General features: G+C 40.7%; 1 protein-coding gene and 1 long non-coding RNA gene across 5 annotated transcripts; one reads left to right on the forward strand and one right to left on the reverse strand.

Annotated features, from left to right (window-relative positions):
* Positions 1 to 846: 846 nt before the first annotated feature.
* On the reverse strand, positions 847 to 18,045 carry pfkfb3 (6-phosphofructo-2-kinase/fructose-2,6-biphosphatase 3). Of its 4 annotated transcripts, XM_032504674.1 has the most exons (16): positions 17,775 to 18,045; positions 15,445 to 15,573; positions 13,955 to 14,051; positions 13,626 to 13,692; positions 13,448 to 13,522; positions 13,301 to 13,357; positions 13,048 to 13,172; positions 12,746 to 12,953; positions 12,473 to 12,619; positions 11,604 to 11,708; positions 10,785 to 10,914; positions 9,817 to 9,944; positions 9,314 to 9,502; positions 8,937 to 8,959; positions 8,420 to 8,470; positions 1,857 to 1,918 (listed from the first exon to the last, which is right to left on the reverse strand). In XM_032504674.1, the coding sequence occupies exons 1-15, from the start codon at positions 17,851 to 17,853 to the stop codon at positions 8,467 to 8,469; spliced, it is 1,563 nt and encodes a 520-aa protein (XP_032360565.1). In that variant the 5' UTR covers positions 17,854 to 18,045; the 3' UTR covers positions 1,857 to 1,918; positions 8,420 to 8,466. The 4 variants fall into 4 exon arrangements, with proteins under 4 accessions (XP_032360564.1, XP_032360562.1, XP_032360566.1 ...); XM_032504673.1 differs by lacking the exon at positions 8,420 to 8,470 and having other exon boundaries at positions 847 to 1,918; XM_032504671.1 differs by lacking the exons at positions 8,420 to 8,470; positions 8,937 to 8,959 and having other exon boundaries at positions 847 to 1,918.
* On the forward strand, positions 7,967 to 8,484 carry LOC116672822 (uncharacterized). Its single transcript, XR_004327641.1, has 2 exons — positions 7,967 to 8,287; positions 8,335 to 8,484. It is a non-coding gene; the product is annotated as an uncharacterized LOC116672822 (long non-coding RNA).
* Positions 18,046 to 21,527: the final 3,482 nt, after the last annotated feature.

A 21,527-nucleotide genomic window follows, 5' to 3' on the forward strand; every position in this document is an offset into this window, starting at 1 on the left:
GGGTGACCGGTCCAAGATGGCGGCCCCACGTCTCGTCAACGCCGATAGGCAGTAGCGGTCGATGCGGCGTCTACTCTTTATATGTCTATGGAGGAAACTACCAAGATTTTTACAGTTTACCCTGAGGCTGGGTATGTTGATGGAAATTGGGGGGTTTAAGGTTCTGCATGATAGCTCGGCGCCCATGTAGCAGTGCTTCGGCTGTGCTTCCACCCAATATAGTCCCAATTCAGTATCTGCATATCGCCTAGTGTTATTCTGCACTGCTATTTATACTTGTTGTGAATATGTAGGCCACAATAATTAATTAGGTTGTTGTTGTTTTTTTGTTGGCTCACTTTTACTCACATGTTAACCGGCAACGTAGCTGTGCTATGCTAATTAGCAGCAGCGCTGCCGGTGTTGCACCAAACTAAAACAATGCCGGCACTGAGACAAAAAAATTAGTTGGCCCACCTATCTACAGCTAGAGGAGACTGTGATAATCCCTATTTCAACAAACGGTGGCGTGTTCCTTTAAGCTCTCTGCCCATAGAAGTACTTCTATCAGTACTCATATCTGCCACAGAACTTGAATTTACCACCACTATACATAAATAGTATTATTTTGTGCTCAATCTTGTATCGACTCTGATGCAATTTCCTAGCAACATCCATGCATGCACCGTCATGAATAGCCTGATAAGCAGCATGCGTCTCACAGTGTGACTCATGAATCATGTGACTGGGTGAGATGGTGAGTCAGGACACGCTGTGTCCACTGCAAATTGGCCCCATAGAAGGAAATTCAAAGCCTAGACGTAATATTGATGTTGGACTTGGGCCAATGAACATAAACAAACACTGTATGTTTTCCAGGAGTTCATTTATTGGTCCAGCAGATGCAAAATCAACTGTACAACATACTGCCCTCTCACTCATAGTCTTTAGTTTAAAACAAGGTGCCTCTCGCTCCAAGCATCCAAAACTACATACAAAATGAATAAGGAATATAATAAAACAGTTTTTACAAAAAACAAATTTCAAGTATGTCAAGCAAACTTGTTAACAAACGTTTTACTGAGAGAGGTAAGCAGCAGTTTTTTCTCAACAGAACATGCTTTCCATTAGTACAAAAATACTTCTACACACATTTTCATCAAGTCTTCCATAAAAGTCATGTCCTATGCATCTCCAGTTATACTGTATGTACATTAACATTTACAAAGATATTATTAACAGCACATATTGTTATAACAAAAATATAGGTGCATACATTTGTGCGTAGCAGACAATGACAGCAAAAGGAAATCAAGGTATTTAAACTTGAAAATTAAGAACTCTGTTAAATGATCAGCATGCATTGTAGCGTTGAAACTAATCACGATGAAAAATAAATATTTCAGACCGTGAAAAGTAAAATATTGACGTGATATGTAGAGTTATTAGGTGAAATGTGGTGCCCCCTCTTGAGCAATCAATTCCAGAGAAATGGCAAGAGAAGCGGCATAAGGCTGCAAAACAGGCACTACCGGCACTCTACGGCAAAAATCACCTTCAATACAGGGAAAAAACGGGACATCAGAAATACATAGTGACACAAAATAAAAACAAAAGTACAAATGTATCCCCACTGTGCAAAATAATCGCTTATTTTATAGTGTCAGCATACAAAGGAGTCAATTACGTCATGACGCGCTTCTTTTTGTACATTTTTAGAAAAGCGTGCATGATAAACGCCAATATAGGTGGTTACTTGTGTCTTTGGCTGACAAACAACTCATCAATTTAACTCTTCCTTCTTTTTCATTTCACTGCCTTCAGTGAGCCTTTGTTAGGGATCCACTTTCCGGCCTCTTGTGCCATGTGACACATCGGTGCAGTTTTATTGGCAGGGCTGCAGGACATCCCGGAGGCCAGATGAGTTTCTCCTCAGGTTCTGTAAACAAACAAAAATGCCACAAAAAGGCGTTAAAACTTTAGATGCCTTCTGTATTATTGGGGCAACTATTAACTATGCAACAAGTTGTATTTGGCAAATGAACCACAACACAAAAGAAAGTGCCATTGCATAAATATCATCTGGCCAAATGATATTCTCTCATGTAGTGTAATCCCTAAACCACAAGTTACATCAACTGTTTTCTCAGGCGCACATTTTCTCTGATATTTTTAGAGGGTGTGAACACAACCAACAGTTCATGAGTGTGTGTGTGAGCAGGTTGCTGTAGGTAAGTGTGTGTGTGTGTGTGTGTGCGTGTGCATGTGTGCACCAAGTTAATCCTCAGGTGATTATAAAGGAAGCTGACAAGATCACACACCCAGCAGCTTTATACGTCTTAACATATTTCCACTGTGCCAGCAAAACTAGCGCAGTCATGCAGTCAGTAAAGTTCATTGACACGGCATGTTTATTTAACTGCCTACTTGAGAACTAATTGGTATTGGTTGATAGAGATAAAGTATATTATTTTATGGATTTCACAAATTTAAAAACGCTAAATAAGCCTGCTGGCTAGTTAGTTAATAGTTTGATTACCTGTTCAAAAACTCACTTTGGACGCAAGATGGCGGCGTAGCAAGCGGTCGACTTCGTTGAGCTGCGCACCATATATTTTATATCTGAGCAGAATACCACCCTCTTACTCCGACTATCCAACCAAATGTGGTAATACAACGCTGATAAACGCTCTTCCGACTCACTCCAGCACAATGCCGCCCAAAATCCTAAAGAAAACTAACAAAACCTGCGAAGTAGAGTCTCAACTGGATGACACAGGTAACATGGCTAACACGGAGCTAGCTGCTAAGCTGCCAGCGACTGGTGGAGCCACCACACTCGACCCTGCTCTCCGCCAAGTTATTGAGGAAATCACTGGGAACATTTCATTAATTATTTCCCAGAAAGTAGACACTCTGACTGAAATGCTTAAGAGTCAGGCCACGGAGATAAAGGAGCTGGCCCGACGCACTACAGACGCAGAGGACAGGGTTGCAGCTCAGGAGAACGCCCTGGACCAGGCCACGGCCCGCATAATAAAGTTGGAGAAAGAGGCCCTCACTATGGCACAACGAATTGATGATATTGAAAACAGAGGCAGGAGAAAGAACATTCGGGTGCTTGGTTTAAAAGAGGGCATAGAAGCTGGCCCTGGAGCCTTAAAATTTCTTGAAAAATGGCTGCCCGAATTTTTACAAATCGAAACCAAGAACGGTCGGATCAAGCTCGAGAGGGCGCACCGCACACTGGCTCCACAGCCCGGGCCTACACAGAGACCAAGACCGTTGCTGCTCAGATTTCATAACTACCGAGATCAACAGCGGGTTCTCGAAGCCGCGCGGCGTGCGGGGAGCGGAGACCAGCCCCTGATGTATCAGAACTCTAAGATCATGTTCTTCCAGGATTTCTCGGCAGACACCATGCGCAGGCGGAAAGGATTCGATGCGGTAAAGCGACGGTTGCGGGAGGCAGGCATCCAGTACTCCCTTCTTTACCCGGCCAGATTGAGGATCGTACGCGATGGGGAAGCAAAGATTTTTGTCTTGCCGGAGAAAGCAATGGAGTTTGTGGACAGTCTAGGCTGAAATAACGCCAGCGGAAGATCATGGAGGCAAACGCTCTGGACCGGACGGTGTCAGAGCTCTGATTTCTAAGTACCGTATGTTCTGATTCTTTTTGTTCCCCTCTTCACGCATAAGGATAAGTGATGTGAGTAACTGTGATTATGACTCTTTCAATCTGATCTGCTCAGTTGTATTTTTTTTTTTTTTTTTTTTCTGTGATGTTTAGTGGTGCGCGGCAACGATGGATATGTGATGGACTTTCTCTTTTGGGTTTGTGTACCTGTGTGTGTTTTCACCAGGGAGATGAAACACATGTGCTTGGTTAAGGAAGGGATGGCCCCCTGCAGATTTAGGGGGAAAGCGCGCCCGGAGTGTGCATTTTTCTGTTTTATTTTGGTTCTAATTTGTTGGTTTTGGTTGGTTCCTGTTCAGCTCAGCAGATTGCAGTCCTTGTATGTAATCATTATTTGGGTGGCATTGCATTATGACTCTGGGTTATAAATGCTAAGATTATGTTCATGGAACATTAAGGGTAGTCACTCACCAATTAAAAGGAAGAAGGTCCTTTTAGCCCTTAAGAAGGAAAGCGTAGATATAGCGCTGCTGCAGGAGACACATTTAACTGACTCCGAACATTTAAAATTACAACAATGCGGTTTTGAACATGTTTTTTTCTCCTCTTTTACGACCAAAAGTAGAGGAGTCGCAATTCTTATTAAAAAATCAGTGCCCTTTAAAGTCATAGAAAGTATTAAAGACACAAATGGGAGGTACGTACTTGTCAGAGCAATGATAAATGGGGAAGAATTTGCCATATTGAATGTTTATTTTCCACCGGGCCACCCCATTAACTTCTTAACGGAAATTATGGCAAAACTTGCAGGGCTCTCTCTCGAAAATGTTATTGTGGGAGGTGATTTTAATTGTCTTAAGAATCCACTGATTGATAGGCTCCCCATTAGCCCCCTTCCCATTTCAGGGAAATCAAAACAGATTTTTGATCTTTTTGAGGAGGCGGGGTTTGTGGATGTATGGAGAAAACTCCATCCTGCTGGAAAGGAATATACTTTTTACTCCAACCCCCACAAATGCCACACACGTATTGATTATTTTTTTCTCCCTAAAACTATTTTAAGACAAGTTGCTTCCTGCAAAATAGGACACATTGTCATATCTGACCATGCTGCAGTGTATCTAAATTATACTTTTAAAAATGCTAGGGTTCATTCAAATCATTGGAGAATAAATCCTTTAGTTTTAAAAGATGAAAAATTTGTGGAGTATTTTAGAACAGAATTCAAACAATTCCTCGCTGTCAATTCTCCTTCCGCTAACAGCCCCTCCTTGCTCTGGGACACAGCTAAGGCATTTAGTAGAGGATTAATAATTTCATATACGTGTAGTAAAAAACGAAGAATTGCAGAACAACAAAACATTTTAGAAAGAAAGCTTAGACTCGCGGAAGGAGAATATATAAAAAACCCTTCGCGGACTAAGTTGGGGGAGCTCAATGCTATCCGGTGCTCACTGAATACATTACTGACGCAGAACGCTACAGACAAAGTCAAATTTGCTAAACAAAAATTGTTTGAATACGGGGATAAACCAGGTAGATACCTTTCCTATCTTGCAAAAACACGGAGGACTTCCCAAACAATTGCTTCAATTTCTGACCGGAGGGGTTTATGTTCTACAGACCCAGAGAAAATAAACGCAGCTTTCTGTGAATTTTACAAAAATTTGTACCAATCCGAACAATGTGACAACTCTCAATCTTTAATGGAAACATTTTTCTCAAAAATTAGGCTGCCCAATTTGCCAGAGGACAGAAAAAAAGATCTAAATGCAGAAATATCGGAGGCAGAGGTGGAAAGAGCCATCAGATCCCTACAGGGGGGGAAGGCACCGGGCCCGGATGGCCTCACTTCGGAATTCTACAAAACATTTATGGACCTGCTGTTAAAGCCCTATCTATCCATGCTGAATGACTCATTTGGTAACGGTGTACTTCCCCCTTCCCTCCGGGAAGCAAATATATCCTTAATTCTTAAGAAATCAAAACCTCCAGAAAACTGTGGCTCTTACAGACCGATTTCATTACTTAATGTTGATTTGAAAATACTGTCCAAAATTCTAGCAATACGCTTGGAAAACATTCTACCCCTTTTGATAGGGATAGATCAAACGGGTTTTATCAAGGGTCGTAATTCCTGCAATAACCTCAGACGTCTTTTGAATGTGATTCAGCTGTGTCATCAGCGGGCAGTGGATGGTCTTGTAGTGTCCTTAGACGCAGAGAAAGCGTTTGACCGCGTGGAGTGGTCATATCCTTTCATACTCTGCATCATTTTGGCTGGGCCCCAACTTAATCGCTGATTAAAGTTCCTCTACAGTCGTCCCTTAGCCAGTTATTACAAATGGGGTTAGGTCTAAATTTTGAGGTAGGAAGGGTAACAGGCAGGGCTGCCCCCTTTCACCTCTTTTATTCACTCTTGCAATCGAACCGCTGGCTGAAGCAATTCGTCGTGACCCCACTGTATTCGGTATCAACACTGATCGGGGGACCCATAAAATATCTTTATATGCCGATGATGTTCGTTTTTTTTTCTCTCTAGACCTACCACTTCAGTCGAAGAGTCATTGCAGTCATTAATCATTCGGGTCATTCTCGGGATAACAAAAACTTCTCCAATCCGAGGCCATGCCCTTGGGTAACAACTCTATGTCCCTAACTCCCCTTTAAGTGGTCCCCAGCGGGATTTAAATTCTCGCATATTCTCACACCTCTTTCGATCAGATGTTCAAAACAAACTTTGTCCCATTATTTGAAAATTAACTAGACCTTGAACGCTGGTTATCTTCCCATACTTGGTTGGGCAGAGTCTCGCTTCTTAAGATGAACATTCTCCCTCGCTTCTGTACCCAATTAGGATGATTCCTATTTGTTTACCCAAATGGATCCAAAGTTGAAGAGTTGGTTTGGTTCCTTTATTTGGGCCAAAAGAAGGGCATTCATAAAAATGTCAACACTACAGCTACCAAGACCATGGCGGCTTAGATCTTCCAGACCTCAGAGAATAACATTGAGTTCTCTTATTTTATATCCGAGAGTGGGTACTGGAAACTCGTCCACAGTGTGGCTGGATATAAAGCCTCGTTATGTGACGTCCTCTTAAAGCCTGCTTTTTTTGAAAATATAAAAACAATAAACAAATACTGTTACAATCCAATCACTGTGAATACGGTCAAAGCCTGGAGGGCGGTTCAACACATTGAGGAGAAACTGGGAAGACATCCCCATTTACACCCTTTGTCCAGAACCCTGACTTTCTTCCGGGTATGTCGGATGCAGGTTTTGGGGAATGGGTGGCTAAGGGTGTTTCCTCTCTGGGCTGTCTTTTTAAGGAGGGGATCCTCATGTCTTTTGATCAAGTTATGAAAGCCTTTGGAGTAGGGAAAAATAACCTCTTCCGTTTCTTCCAGCTAAGAGACTTTATTAAAAAAGAAACAACTCTAATCAGGGACACTGAGATTGTGGGCATCGAAAAATTGTTCTTTGGAACTCGTGATGTGTCACTCAGCAGGTGCTACAAAACATTAAAATGCTATAAACGTCACATACCAACTCTGGCCCAGGCCTGGGGAGGAGAGCTGAATATCGAGATCACTGATGAAATGTGGAGCAGTATTTGGAATTCTGCCAAAAAAATTACTATTTGTAACCGCTCCTGGGCATTGCAACTTAAATTAATACATAGAGCTCACCTGGCCCCAAACAGAGTGTCTAAATTTAAACCGGGCCTCTTCATTGTGTCCAAAATGCAAAATAATGAAGGCAGCCTCACACACTGTCTTTGGTCATGCCCCATCCAGATATACTGGAAATCTATTCTGGCTGAGTGAAAAATTTTTAAAACTAACACTGATCTTGATCCAGTGTCTCTTCTCCTTGTCTACCAATAAACATATCCAAAATCAAAATAAGAGTGTTGTACATGTTCTAATTTCTGTGCCCGAAAGAATATTTTATACAATGGATTCTGATAAATCTCCTACAATTTTTGGGTGAAGAAGCTCGTTCTGGAATATACCCTCTGGCTTTCTAACATGCCTCGTCCACTTCAAGACTGACGTTTTTGGACGCATATGAAGCCCTTCTTGGACTAGCTGAAGACCACTTGTCTACCATCCTGTCTCGAGCATTTATATGTTTAGATGTGTACTGTAAATGATGGAAATATGTATGGCCCCCATCTTATATTTCTTTTATCTCTGAGGCACTGCTGAGCCTTTTTTTTTTTTTTTTTTTTTTTTTTTTTTTTCTTATGTTGTTGTTGTTGTTGTTAAACAAAAAAAATTAAAAACAATAAACATATCTACAAAAAAACAAAAAAAAAAAAAAACTTCACTTTGTTTAAGTACTAGATTGGCTCTTCTAAAACATATTAATTATCCATCACAAAAACTAACATGTCTGTCAGTTAATGGTGTAAATGCACTTTTAACTGATCATTTTAATTTAGTTGATTCATAATTATATAACCAACTTGTTTGTTCAACTTGTTAGCATGCTTACTAGCTAATCATCCATCTTATTTTCTTAACACATTTGATTATGGCAAAATAAGCGCATGTACTGGAAGCTAGCTTTAGCTTTAGTTACTTTTGTGTCTTTGCTAAATGAGCCTGCTAGCTAGTTAGTTAATAATTTGATTACCTGCTCAAAAACTGGCCTTTTTTAGGAGTACTTCTAAAAGAGTAAATTGTGCCACAGTGTTCTGGTTTAGATAGTCATGTGAAGTTATTAGTGTTGCATGTGGCTGCGCTGGCAGAACTACAGTATGAAGCAACTGCAAAGCCACTACGTTGTGTTTTCCTTTGAAAGACAAAGCGTGAAACCACTTTCAGATATTGGAGGCCGGTTCATCTTTAAACGGGACAAGACAGGCCAAAAATAAACCAAACACAGAGACAAGAACAGCATGAATCAGCGTGTTACAACAGCAGATCGGGGTGACGAACAACAATGACGCAGCAGGCAGGAATGTACGCTGGGAAGCGAGGGTTCCCTAACAACAAATCCTGCATTCTCCTCACTGACAGGAAACAGTGCTGCTACTCAAGAGCATATCCTGGCACAGAATGCCAGTCTACTGAAATACCTTGCTTTTATCATATTACATTTTCACTACTATTAAAAAGTACAGTATGTACTTCTTTTTTTGAGTAAGTGAGCAGAATGTGCAATCAATATTTCTTAACTTCTTTAGATTCAGTGTGGAAAAAATATCAGCAGTGAGTAGAATGTAAAAGATGACACAGCAACAGGAAAAGAGTGGACAAATGAGATAAAGAGACACAGCCAGAGATGCTAGAAAGAAAAAAATACTTACAGGCAAACTTTGCCCAGCCAGTGCTGTAAGGAGCAGAGGAGGAGAAGGCCGCAGAGCAAAAGAGGACAGGAAACAAAAGTGAGTGAACATGCATGCAGTCTTACAGAGGCAGTCAGAAAGGAAACAGATTAAGGAAATGTTTTTTTAGCATCTCATGATGTCCTAAATGCAGTTCAGAGGGTTTTCCATCCCGATGAAAAGAGAATTCTCGGCAGAAACACAAACCTCTTGCCAAATTTAACATAAAAATGGTCTAATTAGTCAGTTTAAATAATTAGGTTCTGGCCTTAATAAACCCATATTAGTTAAGTTGAGTACTTGTAACTCTAAATATATAATTATGTGTTTGTGTGTGTGTGTGTTTATAAGAAACCGACCTGTCCGGCCAGAGTGATAGGGAGGTGCGAGGGGCTGCAGAGTGCCATGGAGGCAACAGACGGAGGCAGCTCCTGGATCGGAGACTCGTCCAGGTCATCAATGCGAGGTTTCTTGATGTTTGACTCGGGGCTGGTCAGAGGAGTCACACTGTTCCGCCTGATCAAGGTGCCAGGACCCTTCTTCATCTCCTGCAGGGTGAGATTTATGAAGATCCTCAGACACTCAGAAAGCACAGCATATAGATGTATTGCAGACACTGTGTTATCTTAATATAAGAGCAAATGAATGTGCAGTTCTTGGTGGTTTTGTGTAAAAAGACAAAATAGCCAATAGCTATCTATCACCATCATGATGGTGGCTAAAGCTTTATCCAGTTTTCTCTCCTTTCTCAACATTTCCTGTAGAAATTAACTGTCACCCATAATAGTACAGGATGTGACGCTGACATCAGTTCTGTAGGGCTGAGCAGAACATTTCCGGTAATCAGAGTATCAAGCATTACCTCCGGTCTGTCTCTGTGGGTGTTCACCGCCTCCACATTCAAAGAGATGGACTCCACTTTGCACCCGTAGGCGACCGGGGTGAGCTTCAGCACCGTGTGGAGGGGACACTTCAGGTAGGGCATCTCCTCTGGAACAACAAGCAAAAGAAGGAAAAACATAGATGTGAACACAGTTACATATAGCAGCTGGAGTATCATAAATCATTAGTAATCCATAAAGCCTCTCGCTAATCCATACAACCTCTTTTTTTCTTTCTCAATGTTAAACACCTATATGTCTATTAGGTCTGTAACAATTATAATTGTTGGCATTTTTAGGCCTTCGTTTTTGACAGGACAACTGAGACTTGAAAGAGAAGTGAGAAGGGGAATGACATGCAGCGAAGGGCCGCAGGTCGGAACCGAACCTCAGCCGCAGCCTCGAGGACTGGGCCTCTGTATATGGGCTCTACTAGGCCGCTCTACTAGGTGATCGCAACACATACATAATTGCTGTTTCTTTGTTTGACCGCAAATAATTACTAACATAAACGTTGATTGTAATTATCAATTTTCTGTTCATTTAAGCAACAAATACTGTTTTATGATAATAAAGAGGCGTGGTTTACATCCTAGGCTGTGTACCTGTGTTATTACATTATCTTGGTCAAATGGCAGTGAAACAACCAAAAGATGTATCCTGGGATTCATTCAAAACCTTCAATTATTTGCAAAAGTAATACATAAATAAAGATTTTTGACTGAAAGAGTTAATTGTATATTCAAATTTTGAATTGTTACAGCTCTTCCTGTTTATTTCAGTATTTATTGTTTGTTCATTTCATGTTCATGTTTTATATGCTTATGTATGCTCCAGAAACCAAGGGAAATTCCTTGTAAGTGTTTCCTTGGCAATTAATCCCTTTCTGATCTCATTCTGATTATTTAGGTTATGACACTAAACACTTGTTGGGATTTGTAGTACCCACCTGCACTCTTATCCAGGAAGTAGGCCAGCAGGCAGCGCATGACAGCCTGGTGGCAGATGACCAGGACGTTCTCTTGCCTCTCCAGGTCCATGATGACTGGCTCCACCCGCTGGACCAGGTCCTGGTAAGACTGTAGTCAGGATCAGGAGGGTGGGGTTGTTTACTATTGTCAGTATATTTGGTCATAGTTTAATCAAATACCCTTAAGTAGGGTTGCAGTCTACTAGATTATTTTCCTATACTGAATACTCGAATGGATCATGGTTGTTATCAGTGGTGGAAGAAGTATTCAGCTCCTTTACTTAAGGAAAAGTACTAACACCACACTCCACACAAAAATACTATGTTACAATTAAAAGTCCTGCATTGAAAATTTTACTAAAGTAAAAGTATGTAAGTAGCATTAGGAAAATGTCCTTAAAGTATTAAAAGTCAAAGTACTCAATGCTGAAACAGTTCCGTGTGTAACAGTCTAATCAGCTGGACTTGTAGGCAGGTGGGTAGTTTAATTTATAATGAAACATCTTATTTTATAAACTACATGTGTTTTGTGGTTACAAATCTAAAAGTATAAAGTAACTAGTAAATAAAGCCGTCAGATGAATGTAGTGGAGTAAAAAGGACTCAAGTAAAGTACAGGTACCTCAAATTTGTACTTTACTTGAGTTTTTTTTTTTTTACTGAGTAAATGTACTTTGCTGCATTCCACCACTGGTTGTTAATATTATTTTTGAATAACAGCAGATTACCTAAATCAAAAATAATATTTGAGGTTTGTTAGATGTGAAGGTGTCCAGTGGTTGCTGACTGTGTTTGTACCTCTCCGGCAGGGTAGCGATAGTAGTATTTATCTTCATCTCTCAAAGCAAACTCCTCCGGGAATTTCTCCTTCATCTCATCATACGTCATCTCTTCACACATTCCCTAAAACAAACGAAGAAGAAAAATATAAAATATATTAGAAATATAAATAAAATAAATTAGCTGTGGGATCTGTGAGCTGATATGTGAGCTCAAATTTTAAATCTTCAAATTAAATTAAATAATTGCGATTAACAATATAATTGTCTCTTTTAGTCCAATTTACAATGACTTATTTATGTATTGCAAACAAATCAAGGTTTTGAATGAATAACAGGATACATCTTTTGGTTATATATTACTGTAATGTGACCAAGATAATGTAATAACACAAATACACAGCCTATGAAGTAAACCATGGCTCTTTATTGTCCTAAAACAGTATTTTTTACTGAAAGCACCTAAAACTTACAATTACCATCAACAGTTATACCCCTAAGGACCTCAGCTAATGTAAGCAATTAATTGCAGTTAAACAAAGAAATATCAATTATAATAATAATATAATATAATTATAATAAACATTACAGGCTTAGTAGACTCGCATCACCAGACCTTTCTCCACAGAGCTGCGGAGAAGGGTCTGGCTGGTCCACACAGCATTCTGGGATGGGATTGGACAGATAGTCTAGCTAGCTTTTTGGATTTACCCTGCAGAGATCTGAGGACCAGTTAACCATAGTCCTCAGAAATCCACTGGAGGTTAGAATTACAACACAAAGAAAGCGGAAGGTGACGGACATCTGTCCAAAAATTAGGGACATCAGGTAGAATTGACTACAGGCCTAGTGAGATGGCGCCATAGTGTGCATTTGAGTGATACTCACAGCGTCTATCTCGTTAAGAGCCTTCCACTGTTCGTACGGGACTCCCAGGTGCTCTGCGGTCTCAATGCTGCGACACAACTGGCTGCACCAAATCTTGAGATCCTTCTGCTGCTGCTCTTCCACAAACCGAGCCAGAGCAGCCGAAAACTATAGCAGAGAAGGAACAGTCTTTAGCACCTGAAGTTCATTGATCGTGATGTTTAAAATCTTGTCATTTTGTCGACTGCCTACTTTCATAATCTATTTTATGTCTCTGTTTGCAGCTGTTGGTACCTGTTTGCCCCGCGGCGAGAGGCCTGCGTCCCCACCCAGCCGGCCCTCCACGTTGTCGGTGCTCTCTCCGTGCCGACACAGGTAGATGGTGCGTGGCTGGACGTGGATGTTCATCAGGTAGTAGACAATCTTGCTCTGGATGTGATCCTGGATCCGGTTGACGAGGAAGCGCCGACCCACGTCTATCACCTTGATGAAAGAGAGATCCCTGGAGGAAGAACAGAATGGGGTGAGCGATTAATGGGTGAGTGTTGCATCGGATGTTGCAGATATCTTGACAACATCAGTACTGATAATCTTACCTGTCATACTGATTGGGGTCCAGAGGTTGGTAGCTGGTTTTGTAGCATTCAATTCTCCTCTGGAAATCCAACATGGCGGCGTTTTTGTTGCAGTCCCGGTAGTCTGGACACGACACCTTCACTTCCTGCACAGGGAAGAAGATTGTCAGACGGCAAATACCACGCCTGATGCCGGAGAGTTATAAACAAGTTACATTCTATGTCTTTGAATGTCAGCGCCAGGATGCATCGTGGTGTCGTGCTTGAGACTCACCATGATGTTCGACGCAATCACGCTGGGATCGTCACACACCGACTCGATGAAAAAGATCTGGCCACAGAAGAGGAAAAGCAATTAAAAGTCACTGCATCACCGATGATGTCAAATCTGGACTCTTCATTTTGCCATAGTAACACTTACCTTGAAGCCATTCTCACTGCCAAACTGAAGGATCATGTCCCGTCTTTCTCTTGTTGTGTTTGTGGCGTCAAAGACCTGAAAGGGACATGAAACAGCGTTGTAAGACAATGGCTTTTCATCGTGTCAAACAGTAGGACAAAGTTTTAAAAAAGCATGCGATGCATGATGGGAAACTCACCGCTACTTGGCCTCCCTCCTCCTTCAAATAGGATTTGACATCCCTCAAGGCTGCTAAGGCACATTGCCTGAAGACCAAAAACAGTGATGTTCATGTTATATTATCAATAAAATATAAACAGTAGATTACATAGGTGTAATTTTGGGGGGGGGGGAGTAAAGTCTTTGTCGTTTTTTCCCCGACTTTTTTTTAATGTTTTGATGTTTTTATTAAAATACATGCATACATGTCACGGGACCTCCCTAGATAGTTAGAGATCTTAACCCCCCCATTGTTGAACCCCTCGATAGATTTCTTTTCTTATGCTTGTGTAATTGTGTTAAACTTACTGCCTGATTTTCACAGCGCTCTCATTATCAGGCTTAAAGAAGTCATAGGAGCTGTAGTTCTTGACCGCCTCCCTCCGGTACTCTCCCACATTAAAGACTGCAACACACACACACACACACACACACACCACACACCACACACCACACACCACACACACACACACACACACACACACACACACACACACACAAAGGGGAAGAAGCAACAAGCATGAACACCATGTCCTGAGTCTGATAAGTGAGGCTGCCAGGCAAAACACTTCCAGGAATAAAACATTGAGTGTCATGCTGTAACTGATGCGCTACTGGATAAATAGGGGTGGCACAGTACATGATGAAAACATCCGAACCGTTCGGTTTGTTTGTGCGTCTTACTGTTCAAAGCATGCGCAATGTAGCCGTGTGCTCGTGTGTGGACTCAGATAGTGTGTTTCCCTTTCATGCGAAAGAAGAGGTGTGGACAAGTTACCAACAAAATGTACAGCGAAAGACGGTGCAAACCATTTCTGACTGTCCTGCCAATCTGTGTACATTTTAACATCAATGTACTGTAATGTTTTTACACTCTGAAGTCGCTGAAGCAACTGCTGTTTCAATCCTGTTGACTCTGCAGTGGGTAGGGCTGCTCATTTCCCCCAGCGACTGATGCGCACACACACACACACACACACACACACACGGTGGATGCAGGAAAATAAAGTGGAGATGAGACGTACAGGATGACCTAAATTAGGGACAGCTACGCTCATTATTGTAAGTGCAATGGTAAGTTAAAGTCCAATAAGTCCTTTATCAAACCATGTGAATGTGTCCCAGCCCAGGATAGGAAATGAACTAACAATGTAAAGATCAACAAGCCACTGACAGACATGTTTATATTTGATTCATTCAATAAATTATTAGTTTTTGTCTTAAATCCGCCAGCCATTTTCATTTACAGTTTTTTTACAATTACAGTTGCAGCATCCTGAGACTTTTTGGTAAGGTTACTAGGAAAACTCAGCCTTACAGTAATTTTATTCTCCCCAAAACAAGTTTACTTTTTATTTCATAAAGAACTATACAAAAATGTTATTTCAAATGATATTCTGTAATATTTCAATCTTTGTGTGCTAAAAAGGCACATACATTCATGTAGATGGGAATACACATTCTCCCTTTTTTGCCAAATAAATGAAAAGCTTGTTGAAATCATCAATGTCTTCCCTCTTGCTGTGTCAGAATGTCACCTAGCTTTCCTCAGAGATGGTCCCAATAATGGGCTTCAAGTCAAGTCAAATTCAGTTTGTGCATGATTACATGATATGAACTACTTTTTAATACTCTATCCTACATTGTGGATAATTTAGCTATATGTCATATGCTGAAGTATATTTCTGGATTGTTAAAGATTGAAAGAAAATATAACAACAAGAACTGTACAGAACCAAACCGTGGGTTTTGCGAACCGTGCCACTCCTATGGACAAACTGTTTGTGTGGGTTGTGTACCTTTGGTGGGCATGCCGATCCAGTTGAGGTAGCGGGTGAGTTTTTTGGACATGTACGTCTTCCCTCGAGCCGGAAGACCCACCATCACGATGACGGTGGGGGGGTTGGCAAAGTGGGGGGCACAAGCCGCTGCAGAGAAGGATGTAATAAAAACAAAATGAGGAAACATCTTTCATATTATTCAGACAGTGAAGGAGCAGAAGAAATCCAAATTGACATCTTGAATTTACATCTATTGCTCTGCATCCTGAGAGGGCTCATACCCACCTGGCTAGGGTGGGCACAAATACCTGGTCAACAAGCTGCGACCTGCCTGAATCCATTCATTTAAACAACTTCTGCACCTAATTGGCGTCATCTACAGTATTTGCTGAGAGACAGTCCAAGCGGCCACGTGGTTCTCTGCTGCCAACTTTTCCTTCAGCCTTACTGCACATCTGACCCACTTCTGCATGCTGTAAACTGGCTTATTACTGGCCCAGGATTAGTAGTTTTCACTTGACCAGATTTACTGTAACCCCATCCCTGAGGCCCCTGGGAAATGTATTATTGGAAATGGCGGATCCACTAAGAGAATGGCTGGGCAGAGGAATGCAGGGCGTTGATTATACATGGAAAAATGTGTTCTGTACATCATTGGAATGTGTTTGATTGACGCATTAAACGCTTTTCATGTCACATTTCCTCACTTTTATTCTTTTCAGACTCTATCGCTGCAGTTGCTGCCTGATAATGCCCTGAGGGCTAATTTATACTTGCTAATCTTGTTTACATAACAAAACAGCCATGTCAATTAAGCCGGAAAACGGATCACACTGTTGATCCTCAGACATTTTTTATCCACCAGCCAAATGGCTACTGAATGTTCAAATTTTACCAGCCACTCAATTATGGGTTTCGGTCCACCATACGCCTCCCAATACGATATCATCACGATACTTATGCCACGATACGATATAATTGTGATTTTAAACATATTGCAATATTTATTGCAATTTATTACCTTAGATCCAACTTCTACATTTTCACAATTTCAAATTGATGTCTCCAATGTTCAAATTTTACCCGATTTTTTCACTCAATTAGGAGTGGGAATCACCAGACGCCTCCCAATACAATATCTTATTTCTAATATATATAATTTTTCCCAATTTCAAATGGAAACTTTGTCAACATCTTGTTTTGTCTAAAAAGATACATTTCTCTGTTCGTTAATCTCACTTAAATTGTATTGCTGCAAAATGGCATTGTCAAGCAGATAAACTGACCAACACATATATAATAAAAGCTCAATACTTGGCGCCTGTGTAGCAATACAGTATTGCCACAGAAAATATAGTGATATCGATTTTTTTCCCCACCCTTACACTCAATAGATAACCATTGTTTCTTGGCTGATGAGTGAAGCAAATCTACCAGCCACTTGGATATTTTACCAGTATTTGGCTGTTAGATTTTGGCTGATAGATCATTTTGGATCTAGGGTTCAGGGAGGGTCTGAGCTAAGAGGAGCTGTAGATGTGTCGTTTTTCTTTTTGGTTTGCTCAACAGCATACACATTCCCCAAAGGCAAAAACAAAGGAGAAAGCTTCCTGGTGACATTTAAATGATTAAAAGTTTTCTGTAAATACTGTGAAGTGTCTGTTTTCTGAGCACACATCCCTCAACAAGATTCTCTTCTCTGTGGTCACCCTGGTATAAAGCCTGGGAAACGAGACTGCAGCAGGGTCGCGCCATGACCACGCGCCGCCGGCCGACCAATTAGAAAACGGTAGACTACCACTTCAAAAGCATCCGACAGACGTCGCGGGCCACTGTGGTAACCATGGTGACCGAGGTCTAGTCAAGCTCCAGTTGGAGATATGTGCCACGTACCGCACCTCAAAAGACCGGTGTAGAACCATGCAGTGCACTGATGACTCAGCTATATTTGAACTGCCCCTCAGCAGAAATATTTGAAGGGAATTGGAGACAAAATGTCGATTCAAAATCGCTGGTTACTTTTTAGAAAACACTAATTTGTTGCACGGGGATTCATTCATTCAAACAAACCTTTATTGAAGAAATAAAAGTAGCCTAGTGAATGCTGCTCACCATACACCACACACTTCGTCATATAGGCTAGCCCAGAGTGACAGAAAAATGGCTCTGGGCTAGCCTAAAAGGAGCTGCCAACTGCAATACACTTTTTAAGTCCATGTAAAGAAACATTGTAGGGATAAAAAACTACATAACTAGGTTAATATTAAGAATGTCACTCTGCAACGATACTATATCAATGAAAACACAATAAAAAACCATATTAAATAGAAATGTTATAGGGTTTTTACCTCTCCGGGGTGCCGGCTTGTCATCCTTGGTGGGCACCCAGATCTTTTGGATCCTGTTCTGGGTCAGCTCTCTGGGCATTCCTCAAGGACTGAAGAGCCGCACAGTACACGAGAACCGAGCTGCTTATATCCCGGGGAGCGAAAAAAAAAAGAGCCGGTGCCGGTGGTTGTTTGAGCAGGAGCCTGGTCCGTTCAGAAGGAATGAACTGAGGTGTTCTTAATGTCTGCAGAGCACGTTGAGCCGGTCTAATCTGCCGGTCTGCGGCACACATCCGCTATTTAACCCCGCCCGGCCGGCCGGCCGGCAGAGCAACGTGACTGCCGTGACGAAATTACACACACGCGCACACATATCCATGATGCCATCCACACTACAGTACACGAATATTCAGTCAGGCACAGCGCCGCTTTGTGGTAGGCTAACTCGGAGTGGGTGATAATGTTGCATTGCATTTAGTAGCCTAAGCCTAAATACATAATATTCCCTATAAAATGGAATGTGAATGCCGTCAGTAATTAGTATTACGTTATAATAATTAGATAATTAGATTTGGTCAATAGAGTGGTAGCAGTAGTCATGTATATGACGTTTTTTATTATTTTCTAAATCGGAAATGTCTTCATAATGTCAATCAGTTGAACAGCGGTGGTTGTAAAATAACTGTAAATGGACACTTTCTCCACATCTACTGTTGCTTCAGCATTGGCCCCACTATATGATCTCTTTAGTGAGTCTGAGGAAACCAGGAGGAAACGTGCAGATTCTCACATCACCTCACTCTGCTTCTCACACTGGGCTGTCCCGTTGAATCAAATATAACATATTATGTACATATATATATAAACATAGATACTAAATATAGTCCAGAGCTTATACGTTCTGTATAATTACATAGAGTCAATTTTCTACAAAATCTGGTAACGAGTGTTTCTTAATACAACATTTATGTTATTTATTATCACATATTTTAACCAACTTATTTTTTTTATATAATGCATTGGATGTTTGCAGCTTTTTACAGCATCTGGGCAGAGACTAAATATATTATAGATAATTTCACCACATCTACTATTGCTTCAGCATTGGGCCCACTATATGAGTCTGAGGAAACCAGGAGGAAACGTGCAGAGTGTCACATCACCTCACTCTGCTTCCTCACACTGGGTGGTCCCATCCAGTCATAATGCATAGGATTAGATAGATAGATAGATAGATAGATAGATAGATAGATAGATAGATAGATAGATAGATAGATAGATAGATAGATAGATAGATAGATAGATAGATAGATAGATAGATAGATAGATACTAAATATAGTCCAGAGCTTTTAAAACCTCCTGTCAAATGATGCATATTCATCTTTCTCCAAAATGGTTCTAAAGAGTGTTTCTTAATAGGATATTTATCTTGTTATTTATTATTACATATTTTAACCAACTTACTTCTTATTCTAATATTAATATTTTTTAATATTGCGGTGGATGTTTGCAGCTTTTTACAGCATCTTGGGGGAGACTAAATATAAGAGCACACCGAGCTACTGCTGGTTCGGCCTGAACCCAGGCTGAAAATGAAGATAAACACACACACACACTCATCACACCTTGCAGTATTTTCTATATAAAATACCAAACATTAATGGTCAATCCTAACGGAGAAAATTGTTATTTGCCAGTCACCTAAAGTGCATCTGTGATGCTCACAATAATTCAGTGATAATAATAATAATAATAATAATTTATCATGACCTCGTTCTGTTGGCAAGTCAAGTCTTTGCTTTGTATTATTGTTCTGTAAAGCACTTTATAACCTCTTCAAAAAGTGAATACTGTATAAGTGAAGAGTTACTCATCAAACCCTAAGTGACTTTAGTGGTATTCCTCTGTCACTACTGCAGTAATGGTGTATTTCCACTGTAAAAAAAGAAAAGAAAAAGAAAAGCTATTTAAAACACCCAAACAGCTGTTGCAGTTCCATAACTTTTTACAGTGTACTGAAATTCCTCCGTTGCCTCAGTTTGGACTTCACAAAGCAACCTTTTTCCCAAAATCCTGTTTATGGCAATCCAAATAATATCCTGATTAATTAATTGAGTTTATGAATCAGAGTGACTAACTCTTTCCTGTTGACCGCCTGAACAAAGGGCAGCTGAGAGACAAAAGAGACCAGTTGTGGTATTTATGGGTTTAACATAACATCCTCCTCAAACATTAACATGTAACTGCAGTTATTTTCCTAAACCCAAGTAGAATAAAAGTAAAACTGTGTACAAGGTTTAGGTTATGATGTTTCCAGCCAAAGGTTTGAGACGTGTCTGAATTGAAATTGTGTTGCGATGAAGAAACTGTGGTTGTGAAACCCCATTTGGTTTGGGACTGTTGTGTGTCTTGACTTTTTAAACTTTGGCTTAGAAAGAAACAGTGCAGGAGAGATACAGTTTATAGGGGCATGGCTGTGACCTTTCACCTTTACAGTAACCCTTTCATTTTTACTGGAGAGTGACAGAGGGAAAAACGTCCCTGCTGGATAAAATCTGCTGATGATTCAACTATTGTGCAAATTTCTTTCAGTATAGAAATAAAAGAAGATCGCCTTAGCTTAATTCTTTCATACATTACAAATGCAGGGTATGGCAGTGATTTATATTTTGCTTGGGACTCAGCAGGAAAAATTGCTTGTTGCATGTCTGTGTTGTCCAACCTTCCCTCAAATACTCTAGCTGTGAATCCAAATGAGACTAGACACAAGGCAAGTCAATCATGCAAGGAAAGCACACAATGAACTCTAAGTTAGTTAAGACATGGACATTGATTGAGGTCTCTCTGTCCACAGAATGGTTCATTCTTCCTGGTTTAGAATAGAATTCACTCAGAAACAGAATAACTAAAGCTATTGTTCCCAGAGGTCAACAATGAATAATAATGTTTCAATATAAAGTAGGTTTTCTATAAGTTATAGGATAAACAGTTTTCAACCATGGCGTTTACCTTCTGCAGGCTTTTCTATTGGTATTGCAAGAAGTTCATTTCAAAATTCTTTTGATAGCTTTTTGTTGAAGTTTTAGACAGAACAATGTAAAAATGTAATTCAGCTCTATTAAGGGAACGCGTGGTTTTCGTTGGTCTTTAATGTGCACCACGGTATAGGAGTTATAGGGAAAATAATCACGCATTGCCAGACCTTCCTCCACAGCCCCGCTCAGGAGGGTCAGGCTAGTCCACACAGCATTCTGGGATGGGAGAAAAACGGGCTTTAGTTTATTGCAATTCTTTAAACCAATCCCAATCATCTTGGGCGGCACTAAGCGCCAGACAGAGCAACGGTGCCGCTGCCAAATACCCTCGGGGAGGAACTTGTTTCGGTTCAAAAGTGCAACAAAAAATTGGACGGATACGTTTTTGTTGTACTGCCTCTTGCTGGCAGAATAGTGTCAATTTTTGTGCCTGCAGGGGACATGACCAGTCCTGAAAATCGCACCGACGCACCATGGTTTAGGCTGCAACAACACTTTTAGCATAATTTTATTTTTTTTGCATAAAAAATAATCGACTTTGCAATTAAGGTCTAAACAGGCCCAGTGACCCTTCGGAGACCACACACACATTGGGACTTCTCTAACTCGCTTCAAGTCCCACTCGCTGGTATATAGGTCATTGCCACTGAGCCCAACACTGTAATTTCCCATTTTATTGGGGTCAATAAATATCTATCTATCTATCTATCCTTCTGCTCTGCTGTCCATGTTTACACT

The sequence above is a fragment of the Etheostoma spectabile genome, chromosome 23 (assembly GCF_008692095.1).
Source record: "Etheostoma spectabile isolate EspeVRDwgs_2016 chromosome 23, UIUC_Espe_1.0, whole genome shotgun sequence".
NCBI classification, from domain to species: Eukaryota; Metazoa; Chordata; class Actinopteri; order Perciformes; family Percidae; genus Etheostoma; species Etheostoma spectabile.

Bases quoted from the DNA above. Each gene is read 5' to 3' on its own strand.
- pfkfb3 (XM_032504671.1), bottom strand. From the start codon at position 17,853: ATGCCCAGAGAGCTGACCCAGAACAGGATCCAAAAGATCTGGGTGCCC. The intron at 13,693-13,954 runs GTAAGTTTAACA...TTTGGTCTTCAG, and splicing joins AGCGCTGTGAAAATCAGGCA to GCAATGTGCCTTAGCAGCCT. The intron at 9,945-10,784 runs GTGGGTACTACA...TTGTTGTTCCAG, and splicing joins CTTCCTGGATAAGAGTGCAG to AGGAGATGCCCTACCTGAAG.